The 22950-nt window shown below is 39.9% G+C and overlaps 1 protein-coding gene across 7 annotated transcripts in view; it reads left to right on the top strand.

Moving 5' to 3' along the window:
• Positions 1-1259: 1259 nt before the first annotated feature.
• Positions 1260-22950, top strand: part of LOC121894386 (sodium-coupled neutral amino acid transporter 3-like) — a 36992-nt gene continuing 15301 nt past the window's right edge. The window contains exons 1-9 of one of the 7 annotated variants that reach the window (XM_042406950.1): positions 1260-1750; positions 6711-6781; positions 7597-7667; positions 8319-8458; positions 9693-9749; positions 16935-17189; positions 18781-18813; positions 19015-19108; positions 19233-19348. In XM_042406950.1, the coding sequence (XP_042262884.1) occupies positions 17056-17189; positions 18781-18813; positions 19015-19108; positions 19233-19348 (377 nt within the window). In that variant the 5' untranslated portion in view covers positions 1260-1750; positions 6711-6781; positions 7597-7667; ... (1 more) ...; positions 9693-9749; positions 16935-17055. Of the gene's footprint in view, positions 1751-5098; positions 5362-6710; positions 7668-8318; positions 8459-9692; positions 9750-16934; positions 17190-18780; positions 18814-19014; positions 19109-19232; positions 19349-22950 lie in introns of those variants that run through there. The other 6 variants (XM_042406948.1, XM_042406945.1, XM_042406947.1 and 3 more) reach the window with 6 other exon arrangements.

The raw sequence follows: 22950 nt of genomic DNA, 5'->3' as shown, positions 1-22950 counted from the left end.
CAGACCTTTGCTACACCCAGTTTCTATGGTTACACCTTGCAGTGCACTGCACTTGGCAGTCAGAAAGTCCTCTGCAACACTACATATGCATCACATTTTTAAGCTGACAGACAGGTGAGGCAAGGTGAGACTGGTGAGCACACACCATTAAAAGAAGAAAGAACAGGGGGAGTTCAGCTGAATGAAAATGCTGTGCCTCCAGAACCAGTTGCCAGATGTCCTCTATGTTCACCCTCTCCTCCTCATTAGTGGACAGCGCTTATATTAGCATACCAACGTGTTATTTGAGAAGAGTAGCAAAAACCAGAGGACAGTGCTATGAAATTAAACCAGAGATTAAACCACCTGCACTCATGTACTTGAGATTCTCTCTATAGCTGAACTATAGCATACATCTGCTGAGCTCCTCTGGTGACCTCAGGGCTGCACAAGGCACTTTCTCAGCATCTCTGGCCCTTTCCGCTATGGGTAGCCATTCCCCACTGGGTCAACCTCAGAGAAGATGCTGAGCTTGTATGTCCCTTAGGTTAAATGTCCTCTGCTTTCCACAAGGTCAGATTTGCTGCCACAGCATCAAAGGAAACTGCGGTTTGCTGGTAAAGAGAACAGCGTGGTATTTGTGTTAAAATTAGCTCATAACATCAATTACATGGGGAACAATAGGATTATAAATACATCTATATTTGCATATTTTTAATGCACGTTGGGTAATTAATGCCTTATTAATGAGCTTGGTTAAGTCAGTTTTATATGGAAAACGTATGTTTGGCTCTGACCACCCCGCATTAATATAATAGGTGTGCAAAGGATGAGTGAACCTGGTCTAATTATACTTCAGGTAAGTGTCTTCCTCGGTGAACATGAGCAAGAGGAGAGAGAAAAGAGACGATCCCCGGAGCGGTGTGACATCAGAACGCGCTACCGCCAATGACCTAGAAATGGTGCTTGCGTATCCTATGTGCGTAAGCAACAGTGGGCTTTTGGTGGCACATGGCCCAGACAGCTGTTTACATTGTTGATTGCGTGTCAGAAAAAGACATTGCAATTGGTTTGATTCTCCTTAAAGGTCCGCGTGTTATCTATCTATCCATCTATCCATCTATCTATCTATCTATCTATCTATCTATAGATCTAATTAAAGGGAAAACCATTGCGTGGTTAAATGGTGCGTGCGTGTGTGTGTGTGTGTGTGTGTGTGTGTGCGTGTGCGTGTGTGTTCTCGCGCTCATTCACCGTCTCATTGTCTCACGCGCGCTCAGGCACGACGATAGAGCCATCATAAATACATACACCACCATCACCACCGTGTGAAACGCCAGTGACATTTTTATCACGCGGGCATGACCCTTTAACCGACTGATGATAGCAATCTTTTGTTGGTCATCATTTCAAAAAGGATTAAGAAGGCGCGCGTACCAAAATAGGGGGCCCTCTCTCTCTCTGTCTCTCTCTCTCTCTCGTGCCCCCGCGCGCTCTAGCTTCGCAACATACACAACAATAATTTGATTGGAGTCGCTGTGCGTGCTGTAGGCGGAACCCGGACACTCTTCGCATCCCACTTTTGAGGAGATTACGAGGACAATTTACTGCGAAACACATGACATTAACGCGGTTTGGAGGGAGGGCGGACGGACTTAGTGGGACAGAGAGGCAGGACGACACGCCACGGGTCGAGGCAGAGCCGAGCAGCGAGCGGAGGCAAGATCTGTGGAGATATTTGGAGTTGGAGGAGGACACTGGTACTTCTCTGGTAAGGCATTGAACGGCTGCATTTTAACGTTGATGTTCAGACATTATAACGTGTTCAAACTTATTAACGGACACATTGTCACAGGTAGCTACTATATGAATGTAAAAAAAATGTTAATTTAGTAAGATGAAAAACAAACGCTCCTTGTGCATCATTTATGTGCAGCATCAACCTGCTCGCTGTATCCGCGTGTGACGTTTATACAAAGGGAGTTAATTGCAAAGTTAAAGTCAAGTCGAGCACAATGGTCGTCGTCGCCACATCACCAGCTGAAAAAGAGAAATGATAGCTTATTATAAACGTGCTGCTATTTCCTTTCAGGGCCCCCCAAAACAGACAGCTATTCGGTCCATACAGACACCCATTGTAGATCAGCTGAGAGTATTGTCATCTGCAGGGAAGATTTGGTACAAAACAGGGAAAATGTTTATGCAACAGCTGTGGAGAAGAAACCTCTGATTAGAACAGTTATATCCTTTCACTGCCATGCTCCAGTGGAGTAGCTTGGGGAGATCAACTTGGGGACTTTGGCATGGGGGGTGGTGGGGAGGGGGATGTCCTCCATGACCCTGTGGACTCATAAACTTGTCTTAGGGACCCATTGCTTCAGAGTATCATTTTCATGTTTCAACTTTTTAAATTCTGTACACAGATACTTTAAATGTTTTACTAGGATTGTCCCTGTGTCAGTAGTGTATGTTTGAGGGATTCAGTGACTGGACTCACTGCCAAGCTTGTTTTACAGAGGCTGGCACTTACGCAGTATAAAGCTTCACTTTTGGATTGGCTGTCATATTTTATGCCACCATCCACAACTGGTTCACACCACGTCACAGCTTGGCTGCAGGTGCCAGCTGGTCCTCATGTTTGGCCATCTCAGGGACATACCCAGGCTTTCGGTCAGATGGCAAATCTGGCAAGGATGGATGGATGAGTGCCGAGCAGGTTTCAAGTCATACATGCAGCATAATCAGATGTATAAATATACATCCATATCTGATGTTACTGGCAGGAGGAAAAATGCATTTTATCATTTATGCATTTCTTTTGTCTATGTAAGTACTATATTTTCTGATATTCACATAGTTAACTAGATTTCTCCTAAAGGCACACTCTGTTGCCTAGTATGCATGCACAGAATGACATTTAGCTCATTTATTTATCAAGCTAGGCTATGTCCAAAAAATCCCATAGATTGGATAAAACTCTGACAGCAGCTTTGTGTCCTGGGGGGCACCTTCAGCAGGAAAAGTCGCCAGTCATTCACTCCTTCACGATGACTCACCTCAAGGGCTTGTGGGCAGCAGGTGAGACTGTAACTGCTGGACTTGACAGACTGGAGCAGGCGAGAGCTCATGTCTGGCCAGCTTGGACTCTGCTGTTATAATTGACTGACTCTTCTCTCTGGCTCCAGCCCATGTGCTGCCTTTCTCTGACCCCAGAATGAAATCCCAGTTGTGAACAGACTGATGCAGACGCAGCTGACGTTGTGCAGGCTGAGCTTTTGATCTGGTGTGTGATTAAAGTCTGTATTTGTGTGCGTATGTGTGAGAGAAAAAGGATGTGTGGGTAGCATGTATGCGCACAGCTGAATATCGGAATAGAAATTGAGAAGATATTGCAATATAAATGTTATTGTCTATTGGATTGATTACAAAATGTATCGATTGACAAGAAAAGTGGGAGAGCGGGGAGCGCCAGGCAACAAAGGTCATGGCTCTGATTCACAGCTATAAATTCTTTGCCACTGCAATAGGTAAAAATGATTAAATCATGGCTTATTTCAGTCTATAGCAATCACATCTAGCCAAGAGCAAAGTAGCTATCAATAGTTTTTTTTCTGCTTTTTCTATCTCAGGTTAGCGTATAAGATATGTAGATGGCTTCTTCCTTCGCCTCCTTCTTTCTTCGTTATTAGATGAGATGTAGACACAGCGATTCACGAAGTTCCTATTTAATTTGATCAAAGCTCTATGTGAAATAACGTCTTATCCTGCAGCAGTTTTGGTTTACCTTTGCAGGGATGAAAAGAAAACATGAAGCGATTGTTCCATCTCAGGGTGCATTGTAGCTCTATGTGAGAAGAAAGGAGCACCCTACTGTGACTTTGTCGACTGTATTGAACTATGAAAGAACATGAGCCTTTGTCTGGCCTTGAAGTTTTACACGTATTTGATTTTGGTCTTTAAAAAGGTAAACTGAAGAATTTGCTTAACCCTTACCTTGCTCTGGTTACAAAAAAGGCAATATTGTATTGGCAAAGTCGAAAAATGTATAAACGCTCTACTTTGTGCTGTATTAGGACTAAAAAAGATGGGATTCTTCAAAATCTAGGTCCTATTTTGTGGTCACATATATTGTAGCTTTAGCTTTTCATAAATATATTCTTTACCAACATTTTGCCTGATCTGGTAGCTAAGGAATCAAGTTAATTGCTGTTGATAACTGAACTTTAAGAGAACTTTGAAAAACACACATTATAGACCATCAGCTGAATTCTAGTTTAAATCAGATAGTTTGCAGGTGTAATGTATATCTATTCCTTTGAGGGCATTTTCTGAGTTCAGACTGGTCTGAGGACATGCTAAAGAATATCACTTATGTATTGCAGCTTACATAGGGTCATAACACTTAAGATAAATGCCAGTCTATTGGTTAGATGAGCTCTTAAGTAGGAGATAATTATTATATCCCTAACACTATGCTGTCCAGCAATCAGCAGTAGATTTAGATGAGTAACAAATCCAGGCCTTGTGGGAACAGCTGCCTGTGTAATTGAAACTTTGCCTCCTTTTTCCCTCTAGTGTTCATGATAGTTTTATTATCCGACAGATACTATTTATATTGATTGAAATATGTGTCCTGTATGATCTGAGTGTGACTGCATGATCAGTACCTTTCATATCATATGTTAATTTCCACTGGACATTTCTTTTTCTTGAGTATAGAGTTGGAGCCTCCCACCACAAGGCCACCTCATCACCCCAAAGTCATTACTCCAGAGCTGTATTTTTTATCCATTGTCGGGCTGTTGTACTCAATGCAATTCTTAGTTCTATAAGGGATTTGATACTTAAGCCTTACATTGATCTGCTTACAGTGGGTGCCTTCTGTAGGAGGTCTCTGTCTGTGGATTGGGATTTGGACCTCTATAGTGCTGTGGCATGTGACAGAGTCAGCAGTGCAACCATCCACCATGGTGGTCACACACTGTGTGAGTTGTACTTCAAGCTGGATGAATGCATTTGCCCCCATCATGCACTCTTTCTTTTTCCCTTTTGCCATGTGATGGGGAGGAAACAGGAGAAAGATGGATGGCAGATGCCAGGAAAGGGTGGCACTTTGTTTTGGGGCCACATGATTGAGAGAAAACAGAGCTGGCATTGAACAATGTGGTGGTGAGGCAGGACTGTCTGGATGGACGTCCAGTTAGCAAATTGCATTCTCTTCTATTGTTCTAACTAACCTGCATACGGTTTCCTCGTGAGATATTGTCCTTGGCTGTGTCACTGATGTCCTTTATGTTCAAGCTGCTTTTGAAGCCAAAGGTGCAAACTACAGCTGACACTCTGGAGGAAACAAAAAGTCATATACCATCTCTTTTGGATCAAGTAAGACCTGTTAAGTGACTTCCTTAAAGCTAGATCTTATACACATGTCTGTCAGTTTTAAGTCCAGTGTCATTGAGCAAAATGGTCTTTTAAATCAGTAAATTACATTGGTAATAAATGCATTTTGTCTTTCACCATAATCAAACAGCCTGGCCTTAGTATATATTTGAGAGGCTGTGCGACCTGTTAATCAGCAGGATTTTAATGGACTTTCAGTATTAGACAGTGAGAGGAAAAGATGGCAGAGTTTCTTTTTATCTCTCACCCCAACGAAGTAAACATGATGTTTATTTCACTTGTTTCATATGTTCAGTATGTTCCAAATGCTCATAGTTACAGTAATAGAGTGTTTGGAGAGCTAACTACACTACTTAGCTTGGGCTGTTAGCTCTACAGAAGTAGCATATTTAGGCATTTGTTGGCAAAAATGATCATAAGTCTTGGTTGCCACTGGAATCCATTGTAATTACTATGAATCCTGGCAGACTGTTGCCACTCTCCACAAAGGGGCAAGCTATACACCTTTTAGCCATACAGTACCAGTCAAAAGTTTGGTGACACTGTCTCATTCAAGTGAATGGGAACTTTTGACTGGTACTGTATGTTTGTGGTAAAGCGTCCATCATTAGTTCTGAAGGTTCAGCTATCCATTTTTGGCCACTAGGAGGCAGAAAAATGTCTAGAAGCACACAGCCACCATTTGGTGTGTGACTGGTTTATTCTTTTAATCCTACTTTCTAATGTTGCAAAAAATCCTTGCAAAAGGAGCTTGCATGAGTGACGTCACTGAGTTTCTCAGCTCCAATGGCATGCTTTAAGGAATAACCCAACATTTTGGGAAATACACTTATTTGATTTCTTGTCGAGAGATAGATGAGAGGATCAATATCACTCTCATGTCTGCATGGTAGAAATGAAGCTACCACCAGCAGCTGGTTAGCAGCTTGTCGTTTTTTACACTTTGCTTTTTGTACGGATTAAATAAACCAGATATAGTGTTAGTGAGCTTTATCGACCTTGCTGTCATCATTCTGACTTTCCCTCTTATGTCACATTATTGCCATGTTGGACTGGATAGTAGAATTTGGAATATTTGGCCTAATAATACCATGTTTTTTTGTAACAAAGATACAAATAGTGGAGGTATGAGGTATGTGGGGTGTATTGCTGTCACCTCTGTACTATTCTTTTAGAGTCTACCAGTCGGCGCTCCTTGTGTGTATATCAGCTAGCAAAACTCTTTAAATTGCATTTCCACTTGAAGATTTGTTTAATCATCTTCAGCTTCCTAACCTACCTTACCTAATCAGGCATATTGACTGACTAAAAGCATTCTCATTCTTTTGCAGACACAGCCTAGGGTGATTGGAGATGGACGGGTGTTTGAAGGCAGCACACCCAGTGGTTTCACAGCGGTTTGGTTTGTCCCTCAAAGACACTTCAAGATTAAAAGATAGAGAATGAAAGTGTATATTTGTTAATGTGTGTGTGTGTGTGTGTGTGTGTGTGTGTGTGTGTGTGTGTGTGCCTGCAGGCTAAATGGCTGGTCTGCAAGCAAAATGAAGTGGCACATGGCTTTGATCGTCTTAGGGACATGCTGGCCAGCTGAACTTGTTGCAATGTTTGCACAAAACATTCAACCTCAAAAGACATTTTTGGTTTACGTCCATATAGTTATACCAAAAACATCCTGTTTTGAAGAGTATGCAGATTGTGTTTGCTCTCACAATGACTTGCAAGCATCTTCATCTGGCAGTATTTGCTTCCAGTGCTGTATCTGAAAGCAGTGTGAGAACAGGCCAAATTTGATTTAGTTTAGAGAATAGCATTACCATGCCAGTATTAGGTACTTCTCCAAAAATTCATCCTATTTACCATAATTATGTTAATGGTGTAGATGGATGAATATCTATCTTTAAATATACACCTTCCTCTCTTTGAGTTTTTGCCCTATTCCCGTGATTCCCTCCTGTAAATGACGTCTACACAATATCACATTGTGCGACAACGTTCTTTAGGAATCTTCAGATATATGTGCATAGACTGGTGCAGTACAATTATCTACAGTCATGTATAACCCAGGTTTTTTTAAAAAAAAAAAAAAAGACAGCACAACCTGACACATACAATATTGTACAAGTGTACTGTTTGACATATGGTATATTGTAAACTGCTTGTTATCAGTTCAGTTTCAGCTTTGCCTATTAAGCAGCATAATGCAATGAGTGTCACCAGGTCCTGCATAAAGGTGATGAAAGCAGCTCATGAGCCAGGGAGCCAGAGGGCTGACATTACATTCAAATCAAGTGAGTAATTTGTTCTGCATACACAGCATGTTGCTGAAACAAATGTGCTGTGGGATTGTACAGAAACTTATTAAACTATAAAATATTTGAAGCAGCTTATCACCTCATGAGCAAGAGGGGTTCTGTTTGGACACACTTTTCCTGCTTTTAGGTCTTCTTTTAGCTCCTCCTACTGAGTTAGATCAACAAGTGACTTGAATTTACTATGCTGTTAGTGCCTAAATATAGGTGAATTCTACACCTGGAAAAGTGTGTGTGTTATATTGTGTATCCAACATTCATACCAGTTATCTGAGGCAAGTGCAGATGCATTTAATGGGTGATTGTGCAAATAACCGGAGGAAGTCTTGTTGATAACACATTCCTCCGGATTTAAGAACCTTCACATAATTTCAATGGAAATGCCTCCAACTTTAGAGAGAATGTGCAAAAACAGATGTATTAAAAAGGAACATTTCACTAGGAGCTGCACAGCATTAAATAATAAATTAAAGATAAATACATAAATAAAGAGAAAAATAAGTTAGTAAACCAACACTATTTCATAGCATGAAACAATTTGGAAGATGGGGAGTTGTGGTTTTACGAGACTTGAACTTGGCATTCACTGAGTTTCTAATGCTCTATGGTGATTTCACTCTTTTTTATAAGACATTTGCAGTGAGCATACTGCTCTAGTTACTTTTGGATTCCACAGAGACGTCAGCCATTTCAATGGCGTCTACGTCTTCTGCCTGCCGTGACTGTGGTTGTATTCCACCAGTTGCCGCGGATTGCAGTTTTTTTCTTGGGTATGTTTTACCATGTTATTCCATCTCTTTTTCATTTCTTTAGAAGTTTGTTTAACAACCCCTGTTACATAAATGTTAAGAAACCTTCTCTCTGACTGTAATTAGCAATTAGCTTAGTCTTATTTAGTAAGTCAGATGCAAATTACATTGCAAACAGAAATTGAAGTGAGGCTCTGCTTCTTGCGCTTTCATGTACGTGAATGTAACCCTAAATATTGTATTGACTACTTTAGTCATACATCTTACCGTTTACCCTTTGTTTTGTCTTAAAGGGCTAGTTTGTACCTATATCACCTATCCTCCCCGCATTGTTGTAAAGCTCACTGAGTGCACTTTTATGCGTGGTCATGCTGCTGCACTACTGTCCCCTCTTGTCTTTGGGGCGTCCAATGTTGGAGTTGAGCCAGAGTGACAGAAAGAGTTTTGTGATTCTATAAATAAATCGCATTTTCAGTGAGTCATCAGGCTAGTGCTCCCATTCAGGCGTGTCACAAGATGCTAAAGACTGCCTCACATGCCTCACTCCTTCCTGGGTCCAGCCCGACTTTTGAGTGCACACATCCCTGTCATCCTTGAGCCACAGGAGGCCAGTCTGGCCAGGAGATAAAAGCAGTAGATTTGTTCAGTCTCAAATAGAGGAAAACACAATTTGAGTCAATTTCGAGTAGTTAAGTGACTATACAAATTCAACATCAGTGGTCTTAAAGAGGCGGTAGAGCTCTGCTACCTAACCTGAACTTGACAGGTCACAACAGAGTACATGGTTTTGGGTCTTGATTTTCAAATAAAATTTATCAAGAAATTTCTCCTCTTTCCTGACTCTGCCAATCGTCTGTATCCCTGCATGTCATGTATTGCAAGTACATTCATGATGCCTGGTGAGAAGAGGGAAAGTGACAGAGTGTAGCCAATGTGATTCATTAGCTTGGCGGGCTGATGAAATAAAGTAAGATATAGCTACGGTTCTCAGATCAGGTTCAGGTCTCAAATTTGACAGTGTGAGTCTGGCTCAGTGAAGTCGGGTGTTAAACTGAGACCTTAACAGAGTCTGTACCAGCATCTTCTAGGCCCATGCAGAACTCTACATTAGTCATGTTATTCACAGTATTAAAGCTTCATTAAAGCATGAAGCTGGTTATTTTCTCCTGTTTCACAAACTTTTTAAATGATGGCTTAATAATTATTTTGTTATTTCACCATTTTTTGATGTGAGGAAATTGTACCATTTGTGCAGGTCATTCTGAACTGACCCTCAGTGTGATGTCAAAACTGGAAAAAATATAAGTAAAGGGTAAGTAAAGAGCAATAAATTGCCTAATAGTACTGCAAAACAAATACATTTTGATTAAACTGAGCAACCTTTAGTGGAACAAATGTCACCACTGTTCGTCAAAGACATACGGTTGTCATGCCAGTTTGTCACAATAAAACACCCCCATTAGAGATCATTGGAGGGGGTCTTTTTATGCATTCTCTAATGCATAAAAAGTTGTATAAAGTTGTTTGGAATAAGTAAATAATACAGTCTAAGCCTCAGAGATTATCTGTACAATAATTTTGTGTAATTTGGATGTTATTCAAAATGAGGTATGGATTTCTGTATGATTGCATATAGACAGGTGCATTTTTATGTGCAAATATTACATAATATATATATATAAGAGCGCACATCAGAAGGTGTGTGTGGTTTTGTATATATGTGAAGCAATACAATTTACAATACAACAATTTACAATTACACTATAGAACTATTGAACAGACTAAAATCCCTGTTAATAATAATATACAATTATAATAAAATAAATAAGTAAAAATAATAATAAAAGTAAAGAAGGTAAAAGTAAATTATTTGAAAGTGCAATAGTCTTCAATAAATAAACCAAATAAATATATTTTCATTATCAATGTGATTTTGTGACAAGTGGTTTTGGGGACACTACACTGTGAAGTTATTAAATATTTTTGTACTATCCCTTTTCAGTGTTGCACTTTCAGACGGTTCCTGCGCACTTGTGTCACACTCGGAGGATGGCTTGTTTTGGTGAAAATACGTTGTAACCTACCTTACTACAGTAGGAAAGAGGTGTCGTTTGTTTTTTAACAATGTTTTTCTTATGAGTTATTGATCTGGGAAGTTCAAATCTTTTTCCAGCTTTACCTTGGTGCTGTTTGATGCCCCATTCAGCACTTGGTGCCCTACACACAGTGTGTGATGTGTGTGTACGTAGCGGTGGCGCTGCTTTGTAGAGAAATGTAGGTTACCAAATTATCAAAGGAGATTGAAGGGCAAGTTTGCAATCTTTTTTCCTGCTCTGAACATATAGTATAATCCAGATTAGAGACTCTGTCTTAAACACTTGACTTGCTGTGGGATATAATACCTTTCACCTAATAGTGCGTATTTAAATGCAACACAACCTACTGCATCATTTTATAGTCTCTGACGTGTGCATCTCTCAGCAGCTTAGGAACCGTGAAGATGAGGAGCATCTCAGAAGCTGACATACAAATCTCTTAGTCAGAAGTTAATCTCCTATTCTGCCTGCTGGCTAATCACAGTGGTACTCAAGGCCTGCAGGAGAGAGGGTGGATGAGAGAGAGAGAGAGAGAGATGACAGGACAACACTGGAAGGAAATAGAAACAGAGGATAGAGGCCTGGGAGGCAAGTGATGTATAATGAAAGACTTTAACACAGTTAAAGCAGAATTCTCCTAATTTTGCAAATTCTGCATTGTGAGAAATATTTCTTTTCCCCCAAACGCATAGCAGAAATAAAAATCTCAAAGCTACTTAACAGAGATGGACACAATCTTACTCTTCTTACAATAGAACCATAGTTTCTGTATTGTTTTCCCAATTCCCATCTCCTTTAAAGGCCCCGCCCTTAGTAAACACACACAGGTGATGTTATTTACAGTGTACAGACTGTGCTTGATTTACATCGCTGTGACTCTCCTGTTAGCTTTGTTGGAAGGAACAAATTATACCTTTGTCATTCTTACTTGTACGTGGAGTTTGGTGACCCCACGTACTTTCCTATCTAGCTCCGCCCAGCACAGTATAACACTCCACCAATGCCAGTTACACATTTTGGTAATCATGATGCCTTTATTTACTCCCTGTAACTGTTGGTGATGTTTCTTCATTCAACAACAGCATGACATTTTTCTGTAATTACACTGCATATGTCTTTGTGTGTGTGTCATCATGTGTATTTATGTGCATGTTTACCCTGGCGTGAAGAACCACAATACAGACAGATGGTTGTTCGACGCGTTTGCAGAGTGTTTACTGCTTATTTCAGGCCGCCGCTGTGTTCAGTGGCACATGCAGCAGCACTTAAACACAGCTTTGTGTGTGACATGAGGTGGGGTTACAGCGGGGCTATTCACTCCTCTGCCGCTATTTTTATACATGCAAGGGTGTATGGAGTGACCTGAGTGGTTTGATCCTGATTTCCTGCTCCAACGAGATGGGCCCTAATCTGATCTACTCTATCATCCAGACTGTCAGGGGTCCCAAGTCACAACCCACTGTTTTACAATAAAATGTTCTCTGAAAGATCTATTAGCTGCTCATCAGTGAAATTGTGGCCATGTGTAATCTCTTAATCTGCGGGAAATCTCTTCCTGTTCGTGGACAGAGAGGGGTGGATGAGGACTTTGCTTTAGATACTGTCATTTTTCCAGTAAAGTGACTACTAAAAACACAGACAGTTTGGCAGCTGTAGTACCATTTAAAAAAAATCCTGGTGGGAGTTTTAAGATAGCTGTGTTGTCTTTCAAATCACCTAAATAGACGCAATGATGCTGTAGATGATTATAAGGAAAATTCACTTTAAGATACGGTTATTCAGGCTTTTTGATGACATTTCAGACATTTTAGCTTTGATTTTACTGCATTCGCAGACCTTGATGTAAGAAAAAAGAGTGAAAAACAGTCAATGATTATCCACATGCACTCCAGAAGATTAAGAGTCTCTGAAAATTACACTGGAGACTCAATTAAGCAAGCTTATATGGCCACAGGCCTATGAGAATGTCATCAAGTAGCAGCCGAGGACGCAGTATTACAGTTTGAGATTACTCATTGCATAAACTGCACACATTTTATTATTCATTTATTATTCACCGAATGAACTACAAACACAAATGCACACATGCATAGCAATAAGTGAGGATGAATCAGCATGCACAGGCTTATTTGGTTCAGGTATCGGTTTGAGAATAACAATCAGTGAAACTGCCTGGTTCTGTTTGCCTCCTTGTGGGATGACGTTTCTCAGCAGAGTTGCTTACGTCAGAGCAAGAGAACTGTGGCGCATGCACTCGCTGCGTATTGGCAAACTGAGGTGATGTTTTGGATGAGGGCTTAAATAAACATAGCCTCTGCTGTTGCCGTGCAAAGACTAATTTACTCCCATAAAGAGCATCACAATGTAACATTAACTCTTTGCATTGGATTTTGAAGTTTCGATATCAGTGGAGAAACATTCATCTTTTTCTTTTTTCCATCTGGTTCATATTTCCAATTTTCCAACTCTTCTGTTGTTTTATTTTTTTATATGAAGCTTTTTAAGACTGTGCTTAAATTCCTGGTTGTAGTAGTTGTTGTTTTGAGAAAGATGTTTTTTTTATTGTGATTATTTTATCTGTCTGTTACAGAGGCCCTTACCGAGGCAACCAGACTGCAGAACAAGATTCATTCTCATCCCGTTAGTGTATCTATGTTCTACAATGTTGCTGCATGGTGCATTTAGAAAATTAAACACAACAGAGAGAGAAACTCTGGCATTTTTTAACAATGTTTTGGGAATTACTTGTCTTGGAAACAAGATGTTTTAAAATCAGGGTAAATTGTAATTGCCCGTGCAGACATTTGCGCATGTTGGGAGGATGACATAGTGTCTACAGAGCACAGAGCATGTCAGTTTTGCTGCCTGAGCTTTCCTTGTGAACTCACAACCCTTCCACTGTTTCATTCCACAATGGTGCCACGGTAACTGGGTTTAAAGCCTGTGGGGCTGAGGCTCAATTGTTTTTGTGCTGATTCTCATTTTCCTTCGTTTTCTTGGTTCTAATTATTGGTAGTGGCTTGTCACTCAGCTAATTTGATCCTAATCCACCAGATAGCGGTACTATGATTCAACACCAGGCATATCTGATAGTTTAATTTCTGAAGACAAATGTCATGAAATTGACTCGTTGATATATGCATATAGTAATTTTGATGAATGAATGCCAGAATTTGGCCGCTAAAATGGATTCAGTTAAAGCTTTATTATTTAAGTACATATATGTTTATTTAGCAAATATTACCTGAAATCAAAATCAGTATTAATGCTGGCTGAACTTTGTCCTACTTTTGAAGGAGCATTTTCTCTACAGCATTGCAGCTTTCTCAGCTTCACCTTCATTTTGCTGAAATGTGGAAGAGCAGAGAATAAGCTTTCTAAAAATAAGGGGATCAGATTGAATGGGTGTGTTAGCACTCAACTATTTTCAAAGATTCCATGTATTTCCTTTAGTATTGAACATGATGATTGTAGGAGCTACGACTCTGACCAATCAGGTCTGCCGTTTCAAGCTCCACTGCTTGAGGCCATTGAAGAGGCACCCTTGTAGCTGGACAGCCCATCGAGTATTGTCCTTGAATGGCTCCCCCCAACCTCCTTGTGATTTGTAGACTATCTGAGTGGCAGTGTGGTTCTGTGCAGTGATTTGTCCCGTGAGAAGGGCGCTGCCTCTGCCACTGCTTCCGTCAGCAACTCTGCTACAACTGTGCATGAATACAGGATACTGGCATTTACTGAATTCAAGGTGGCGTCTTTTCAATTAGAGCCCAGTGAAATACCTTTTCAGCCTCTCGAGTGGCCTGGTGAACTACAGCCAAGGGGGCCCTGGCAATATAATGATGCCTGGCATAATAGTACCACTGTTCTCCAACCCGTTCCCAGGAAACCGCATAACATGTGCCATTGTGCACTGTGCTTTGCTGCCCAACCACGTTGCCTGGCTTTAGCCAGAGACACCGAGAGGCCTGGCTGTGCAGTGAAGCTCACAGCAACGTGGTTGGTAAGACAGGTCCAGAAGACTGCTAGATGAAAGCTATAGTTTATCCACCTCACACTGCGTTTGATGTGTTAAAATAATATTACAAAAAGCTACATTTAAAAGGGCAGGCTGTGAAGCGGAAGAAGCCTGAGGGAACGAGGACAGCTGAGTGGTTGCCAGGAATGGTAGTACAGAAAACCCTGAGCATTGTTACTACACTGAACCCTCCTCAATAAAAGAGGAAACCAAGAGAAAAGTGACAAGCAAGAAAAATGGAGGCACAAAGATGGCTTGAACTGGTTTCTAGCTGGTCCTAGCTGGTTCTTCTCTTTTTATCTCAATGCTGGGGGTTCAACTATTTGTGTGAGTTCCTCCTCTATGGCCCCCAACGTGCTCTCCATTATAGCTTCCACTGCTGTTTATGCAGCAGAGCAGAAGAGATCATTCAGGGCCAGCCAGATAAGCGGGTTTGGTCAACAGCATCCAGGGGACACATGTCACAGGGAGCCCCATAAGCCAGCTGGTCAGCTTAGCCACCACAACAGGATACCCAGGAAATAGAAGCCTGACGCAAAGCCCAGTGTGTCAGAGTTAACTGAAAGCTCTATTTCCTCTGTGCGTAGACCTGTCAGCTGATGTGTCAATTATGCACGGGATTTGCCAAAACATCTATTCATTGTCAACCCTATATTTGGACTAGTATAGTGGGAGTTAGTGTTTTAAGTGTTTGCTAGCTTGAAAAGATCTCTTGCAGTTACTCTGAGCTCATCAAGCATTGATGTCATTCATTCAGATTTCCAGATTCAGGGTTTAACAAAAAACATGAGAAAAACGATACAGAATTTTAATCTAAATCCCTAAAGCTTTGTCACATTATCTCAATGGGGACAACTGAGTCACAATTTGCATTTGTCAATAGTCCCAATTAAGTCAGAACAGTGTTTTAATTCAATAGGTGTACAAGGAATTTTGTGTTGTCACTATCTTGATCTATTTGTCTCCATTGTCATCCTCTCTGTTGGCACTCATAGAAAGTGATTTTGAGTTCAGTCACATCCCTGTTGGGCCATAAGGAAGATACAGATTCACTTGAATGCCCTCAGGGTGGTCTCCTTTATCTTCCCACGTGTCCCTTATAGTTGGTAATGAGTAATCAAAGGATTGCAATTTCCAGACAGGTTGGACCTCCCATTGTTTTTTAAAGAAAGCACAATATCTTCATTCTTTAACAACAGTTCACTCAGCTGACTTTTAAGAAAAGGTGGATTTTTCTGCAGTCCTAATATTAAAAATGTTACATTTTTACACAGTCAGGTTTAAGGCAGAGAATAAAGAAATGACAGGCCCTCCACACCCACACAGGTGTTTTCAGTTATTCTGGTTAATTAGACTGAAGGTTGAAGTTGGGCGGAATTATGCTGGGAAATTACATCACTAAACTTAATGTACCAATAACAATGATCAAGGTGTAATTCAGCCTAGCAGATGCAACAAAGCTAACAGCAGAGTGATGGAGATGTCAATCAAGCAGTCTCTACATGTCCACATGGTCCTGAGAAAAGGTCTAATCAGCCACAATAAGTGAAATCACCTGTGTGGGTCATGCTTTTAATAGTTGACATAATATAATTGATATTAAATACAGGCACTTTATATTCATATCTGGTCTATAAACATGATTTCCAATTTAAAATCAAATGTTTGTATCAAATAATCTTTCACTGGTTTATTTAACAGTTGTATTTTATAATTCATATACATTATAATGTGACGTTTTCAATGAAATTTTTTAAGAGGGAAGAATAATATAACCAGTATGTGTAGTCATTGTAATATGAGTGTCTATTGCTTCTGTATTTTGTCATTTAAGGGAAGATTTCCATTTGTCGATTGAAAACAAAAATTCTAAATAAAACAAAAGGACTAAACACCAAAATGTTCTCATAGTACCCTCTTGAATGTGGGGCGAGAATTGGAAGGAGGAGGGAATTAAATAACTTGCAAGGCAAAAGTTTGTACAAGAATCATTTGGATTTTGCATCCCGTATTGAATTTCACACTTCTGTTTTTAGAAAATATTCGATGATGAGTCATCATTACATGAATCATGAAATAAGATAGTCAGGTGATTGACAAGAGTGTGATCGTTCTCATACATTTGTGTCTTTTGACTGCACTTTCAGGAAAACACATGGACGACACTGTAACTTGACAATACGTATTTCATTTAGCTGCAATTATTAGTCAATTTTCCTTCAAGAAATTATAACAGGCATTTTTCACTATATTCTGACATTTTACAGACAAGACGATTGATTGAGCAAATAATTAGAAGATTAATCAATAATGAAACGAATAATATGTTGCAACCCTAATTTCATTGCACATCTTATGCTGATTGCATCTATATTTTCTCCCACAGATCCCAGGAGGAAAATTAAAAATTCACTCTCAGAGCACTTTCTGAACATTCACATCGCCTCAAACATTAACACTTTTCAGCAAACACATCCTTACATACACACCAAGGCACCAGAGCAGATATGAGTGAGGACATACCAGCCGAGACGGTGGAAACTGCTGCTGAGGTGAACTCTGTTCCTAACGGGAAAGGCCATGAACCTGGAGAGGAGATCACAGCATCGGCCAAAACACCACCTGCAGAGGACTGTGAAAAGTGAGTATACTCCTACTTGTTAGCTGTATGTTGATCTGTTAGGAATGCTTTTAAATACACTGTTTTTTCTTACGGGAAGGAAATAGTTAATATTGGTATGCAGTGCACCGCATTATAGCCTTAAAATCATTCAGAGCTGTCATTTTGTTATTGCTGCAATAAATCAGAGATGCGGGCAGCATTTCAATGGTCTGGAAGTACTTTATTTGGTTACACAATTAAAAAATAATATGGTTACTATAATAGTATTACCTTTACTATAGTTAGTCATTTTCTGTTGTTTCTGAGGTTTAGGTGTGCCCTAATATCTACAGTTAGACGCTGCTCTGTCAGATGCTTCTTTTGCTCCAAAAAACCCCATCACAACTCTTTTTCTATTGTTTCCAATGTAACAAGCCATGCTGAGCATTATAGTTTTTTCTAGCTTGACTTTAGGAAGTCACAGTCATCTCCATTGTATTATGTCTTGACAAAAGGGTCAAAAACTCTCCAAATATAAATGGAAACATATTTGCCAAGCAAGACACACAGAAAATGCTTTGTGTATTTTTTGTGAAATACATAATGCCTTTATTCATTCATACATAGAAAAACAGTGGTAGTTTGAACTGATTGCTGTTGCAGCAAATGTGGCCTCATGTCATTTGGTACTAATGACAACAGGAAAAAGAAAAAGCTAAATCAGTAACAAACTCAGGCCTATATTAGTAAAGATTCTCAAATTTACAGGTTTGTTGCAACTACTTAAACAAGGTGATTTCAGAATAAGAATCTGTTTATTAGCCAAGTATGCAAGCATACAAAGAATGTGTCTTGGCGAACCACTTGGTGCTTTTACCGATTGTCATAACTTACTCGAGGTCACACATCTTCTGTCATGCATCACATCACATAACTGTACACACTGTGTGCTGTGCATTAACAGAACATGGAGTGGAATAGGTGCTTGTGCCTGTTTCTCTACTAATCTAGAGGTTACTTCCATCAGCATGGGAGAGAGTTGACCCTCACTTACAGAAACAGGAAATGATGTACTATACATGTATAAGTCAGCATGATCAACTTGTGAAATATCATTTTAATGAAAGGCATCAATACCCAAGATAATGTACACTAGGAAGAGATACAGTGTAGCAGCTAATTTGTGTATTGTGTTGAGACTGATTGTGAGATTGATTATATCATCCTGCTGCCTGGGGCACAAGTGCAGCCTAGTAACTATAGTGACTGTCCCATACCTGCAGGATTGAAGGCACAATTGTAACAGCAAATATTTTGTGCCTATTAACTGCCTGGTGAAGTGCCTTTGAGCAAGGCATTCACTTCTTACCTGCACACTCATTGTATTAGAACGTGTGCTGAATAATGGAGTGAGCTTAATGCCTAATTATCATGTCACCGGTTGTCTTGCTGTCATTTTGTAGCTTGTAATAGATGGTTCAATTAAAATGTCTTTCCCTTGAATACAGTTGGTTATAAACGATCCCTTCATTGCATTATTTGTCTTATTATATTATGACTGAAGGTATTGTTTTTCCAATTTGTGCTCTCGTTGGGTGATGGATGGCCTCTCTCTCTACACTGCTTGTAGGGAAAATGTACCCAATAGTGCCCAGAATGCGAGGTATGTACAGTATATTAGAGAACGTTTTTGAATGTGTTTCAAATTCAGTGTGATTTAGGTTTCAGTTGTGTGTTGTGTTGAAATTAGAGCGGATGCACAGAGCCAGTTCTATAAAGACAGAATTGTTTGCAATGAATCTTGAGTGGATTTGTTATCCGCGTTGTTATCTCTTGTTCTTATGGCAGCGTTTCTTCTCATTAGTCCCCACAGGACTGAGAATGCAGAGGCCAACCTCCCAGACAGCCAGGAGTTCCTATCAGGCGTGGAGGACAAGAAGACTACACGATTTACAGATGTAAGTTCACACACAACCAATAGACTTTTCTCAGTGGCAGCTTATGCACAATATACACAGTACTTGCATGTAGTATGGGAGTATCTAACGTGTATTTCTCTCTTCTGTCTTACTGTGGTTATAGTTTGAGGGAAAAACCTCTTTCGGAATGTCAGTCTTCAACTTGGGGAATGCAATCATGGGAAGTGGAATCCTAGGACTTGCATATGCAATGGCCAACACGGGGGTCATCCTGTTTTTGTAAGTCATTCATACACATCTGATATCACTGATATGATTGCAAATTCTAAGTATTAGAGCTGAATTACAGCTCACTGATGTTGTCTGACTCATTTTCTTCTCGCTACGGTCATTCCAGTGGAGTTCTGCATCACACATAAATAGCAGCACCTAATTGTCTTGTATTAAGCATGCAGCAGACCCTGTTTACGACACAGAAGCCAATGATACAGGCATATTAGTCTGATAAATATAAGCTCAGATTAAGAGCATACTGGAACTCATTTACTTGTCCTATAAATTGCAATCACAGATGCAAAAAATAACCACATTGACTCTGTGTAGTTGATTTTCTACCTTCCACAGTAGGTGTATGTACTGTGTATATGAGGGGCTTAACATTTAAAACCCTCTGCAACAGCATCATCTGTCAGAATAATAGCGTCAGCAGCTTCCGGGTTGATCATTTATACTTTCATGCATCTCATTTAAATGCACTGTACTGTAGGTTGCTGAGTTCTCACACTCTCATTCTATGACAGTAGAGAATAACACGTATGAGTAATGGGTACTTATGAAAACACTCGGTATTCTGTTTTTGGCTCTGCCCTTCTCTGACGTGATTTACCAAGGTCTTTTCTTTCCCCTGAGGACTGGCCAGTGTCACACCAATCATATTAAAATAGAGATCAAACAGGAACAAAGACATCTGCACATTTAATTAAAGGATAAGACTGGCATTACTTTATTTTTCTTATTGTCAACAAATACCATGATAAGATCAAAACCATCAATGCATCAGTCTGTCTCTCCACACTCTGACCTGCTGTGGCTCTCAGCCCCAAGCCCATTGGTTATGGGAGTTTTTTTTTTCTTTCTTTTAAATCTTTATTAAATAGTGGCTAGTATAGAGACAGACAGGAAATGAGGGGTGAGAGAGGGGGTTAGCTATTTGGCTATCAGGACGCAGATGTACATTTTTAAAAACAGGTCACAAATATTGTATATAATTTTCTTTTTTAAAACAGGCTCGGTGATTTTCCTATGCATCAGAGCCTTGTAATTTTTAGCAAACATTACTCAAACAGGAGTAAATTGTGTTTTTTTTTTACTATTTTCAGTGGCGGATTGATACACATTTAGTGCCCTAGTGACATCAGATGGCATCAGAACAGTGTAAGCGAGACTGATTCAAAATAAACCACAGCGACCATGTTCATGGTAATGAAGGAACATGTCACCCAATGCAATGCTGTGGCTTTAATACATCTCATTACATTCTTAGTATGTTCTCCTTAAGACATCCATGTGGCTCACCAATGTGGTTTTTTTTTTTAGTTTTTAGTTCCAGTAATCTCACTCAAGAGCGCTGACAACATCAGCACTTTCACGTCCTCCTCTTCCTCGTGCCGTTTTGACACCTCTTCCTGATGGTGCTAGATTGTAAAGGTGGCCGGCGATGAAGCCGACTGAGCTAAGTATTTTTCTGTAAAAGAAAAATGCTTTATCAAAAATTCCCCCACCCCCTCAGCAAAACAATTATTAAAGCAAATGTTATTCGAGGACATTATTTCAGCTCTTTTCCAAGCCAGTCAGGTCCGGAGGATTTTCCCTCATTTTAGAGAAAGCTTCTTATTTTGAGCTGAGTTGTGTGACTTTGGTTTTTTCAAGCTGTCTGCTGTCTGGACTAGTTGAACCCTGTGTCACTGAACACCAATGTCTTTGACATTTTGCCAGACAGAAGCTGAAATAAACTCTGTAGCTTATTAGTCTACACTTTGATGAATACACATAATCGCGTGTGAATTAATAGTACGTGACCGAATGCAACGGATAGCGTGTATTTTTTCATCCTGTTGTAGATGAAAGGCTAAGTCTTTGCATGCATATCTTACATGATCTTCTATCAAACAATAGACCAGCCACTGGGAAATACAGGCAGGGTCAGTGACATATTTAGCAAATGAATACTGGCAATTTTTCTGTGTTCTAGTTGTGACTCCAGGCTGGTGATTACCTCACATTTTTTCTACTAGTGCACTGTGTCATGAACCCTAGGTCCTGCTCCTAAAGGGGACAGCAGACCTGTATAAGGAAAACATGTTTGCTCAAAAGCAACAGAGAGGACAACAAAGGCAAAAATAAATGCTTACAACAAAATTTAGGCCTGTTGCTCAGTATTTTCTGTTACAAAGGTTGTCTCATTCTCCGTATAACCTACAAATAGCCTGTTTGAGACACTGTACTGTACACTACTTTTAAACCTTGAAGGATTTTCAAGTCTTCTACTCACTGACTTCAACTTCTACATACTGATGTGAGCCATGATGCATCAGTTTATTCCACACGTGACTTATGTCATCGACTATTGTGCCTAATACTATAACTGTACCTCAGAAGTATTTTATCTTCAAAAGAAAAAAGTCACGACTGTTGTGGTTGGCTTATTGTTAGGGATTAACTGAACTATAGCCACGTTTATGGTTTATATGGCTGAGTACACCATGTATCCAATCCTATTTAAAGTTACAATGCTTTGGAGGGTTCAGACTGTAGTGAGGACATGGGTGAGGTCAGTTTTACGAGAGCCACAGTGTCACTCATGCTCTTTATTCAAAGATCATTTATTATGTCTAATACATGTTTGGGAATGTCCGTTGTTTCTGTCTGCCTTATGTTCATATCACACAAGTTTTTGTTGGTGGGTGCAGAGGCTTCAATCGGTCAGTGGCCCTGGCCTGGGTAGGAATGCAACGGGGTGGAAAGCTGTGAGCAGAGCCACAGTGACCCAAGTGTGTCAGTCTGTCTGACTGTCAGCAGATCTGTCCTCCCACTGCCACTTCACTTACTAAATCCTCCACCGGCCCAGCATTCTTCCACACTGGCCTACAAAAAACCAAAAACAAACAAAAAACCTGTGAACTGGCCAAGAGTTGAAGTCGAGGTGAAAGACTTGATGTCTTGCTACTCCAAAAGGAGAGAGGAGAGAGAGAGAGAGAGAGAGAGAGAGAGAGAGAGAAAGTTAATGTCGCCAACAGTAACAACAGGAAGAAGAAAATAGAAATAGTTGGAATGAGGTGGTCTAGCCAAGAGAAAGTTAGTAGAGCAGGGGCCCATTCACAAAACTTCCCTTTATGCTGAGGATTTGTCCCAGAGGTGAAAACTATGAAAATTCTATAAATTTCTAAATAAACGTTAACATTAAGATTAAATAATATGAACCTTGCAAGCAAATAGAACAGCATGAATGTATACAGCAGCTTTTACTAGTGTTATTGTTTGGTCATTGATATGAAACATTTCAACATCATCATCAATGTGCTTGTGTTTAACAAATGTATTCACTGTATGCAGGTTTGCTGATACTGATATCATATTAGTCAATATCTTAAATACTGCTGGGTGTCATCTGAATACTTTTACAGTTTTAGTTCCTGAGATACTAAAACTCGATAAGTTATATCTTTAACAGTAATAGCCAACTACTTAGCTATACTAAGTGTATTTTTTGAATGTTTTTGAAAATGGCCCCAGATTTTGTAGCTCAGACCACATACTCTCATCTCAATAAAAGCAATAGTCGAATATGAATTTGGAGTGGATGACAATTGTTACAGGAACCA

This window comes from Thunnus maccoyii, chromosome 3 (genome assembly GCF_910596095.1).
Source record: "Thunnus maccoyii chromosome 3, fThuMac1.1, whole genome shotgun sequence".
Taxonomy (NCBI): Eukaryota; Metazoa; Chordata; class Actinopteri; order Scombriformes; family Scombridae; genus Thunnus; species Thunnus maccoyii.
The sequence above is the reverse complement of the archived record's forward strand: the minus strand, read 5'-3'. Positions and strand labels throughout refer to the sequence as shown.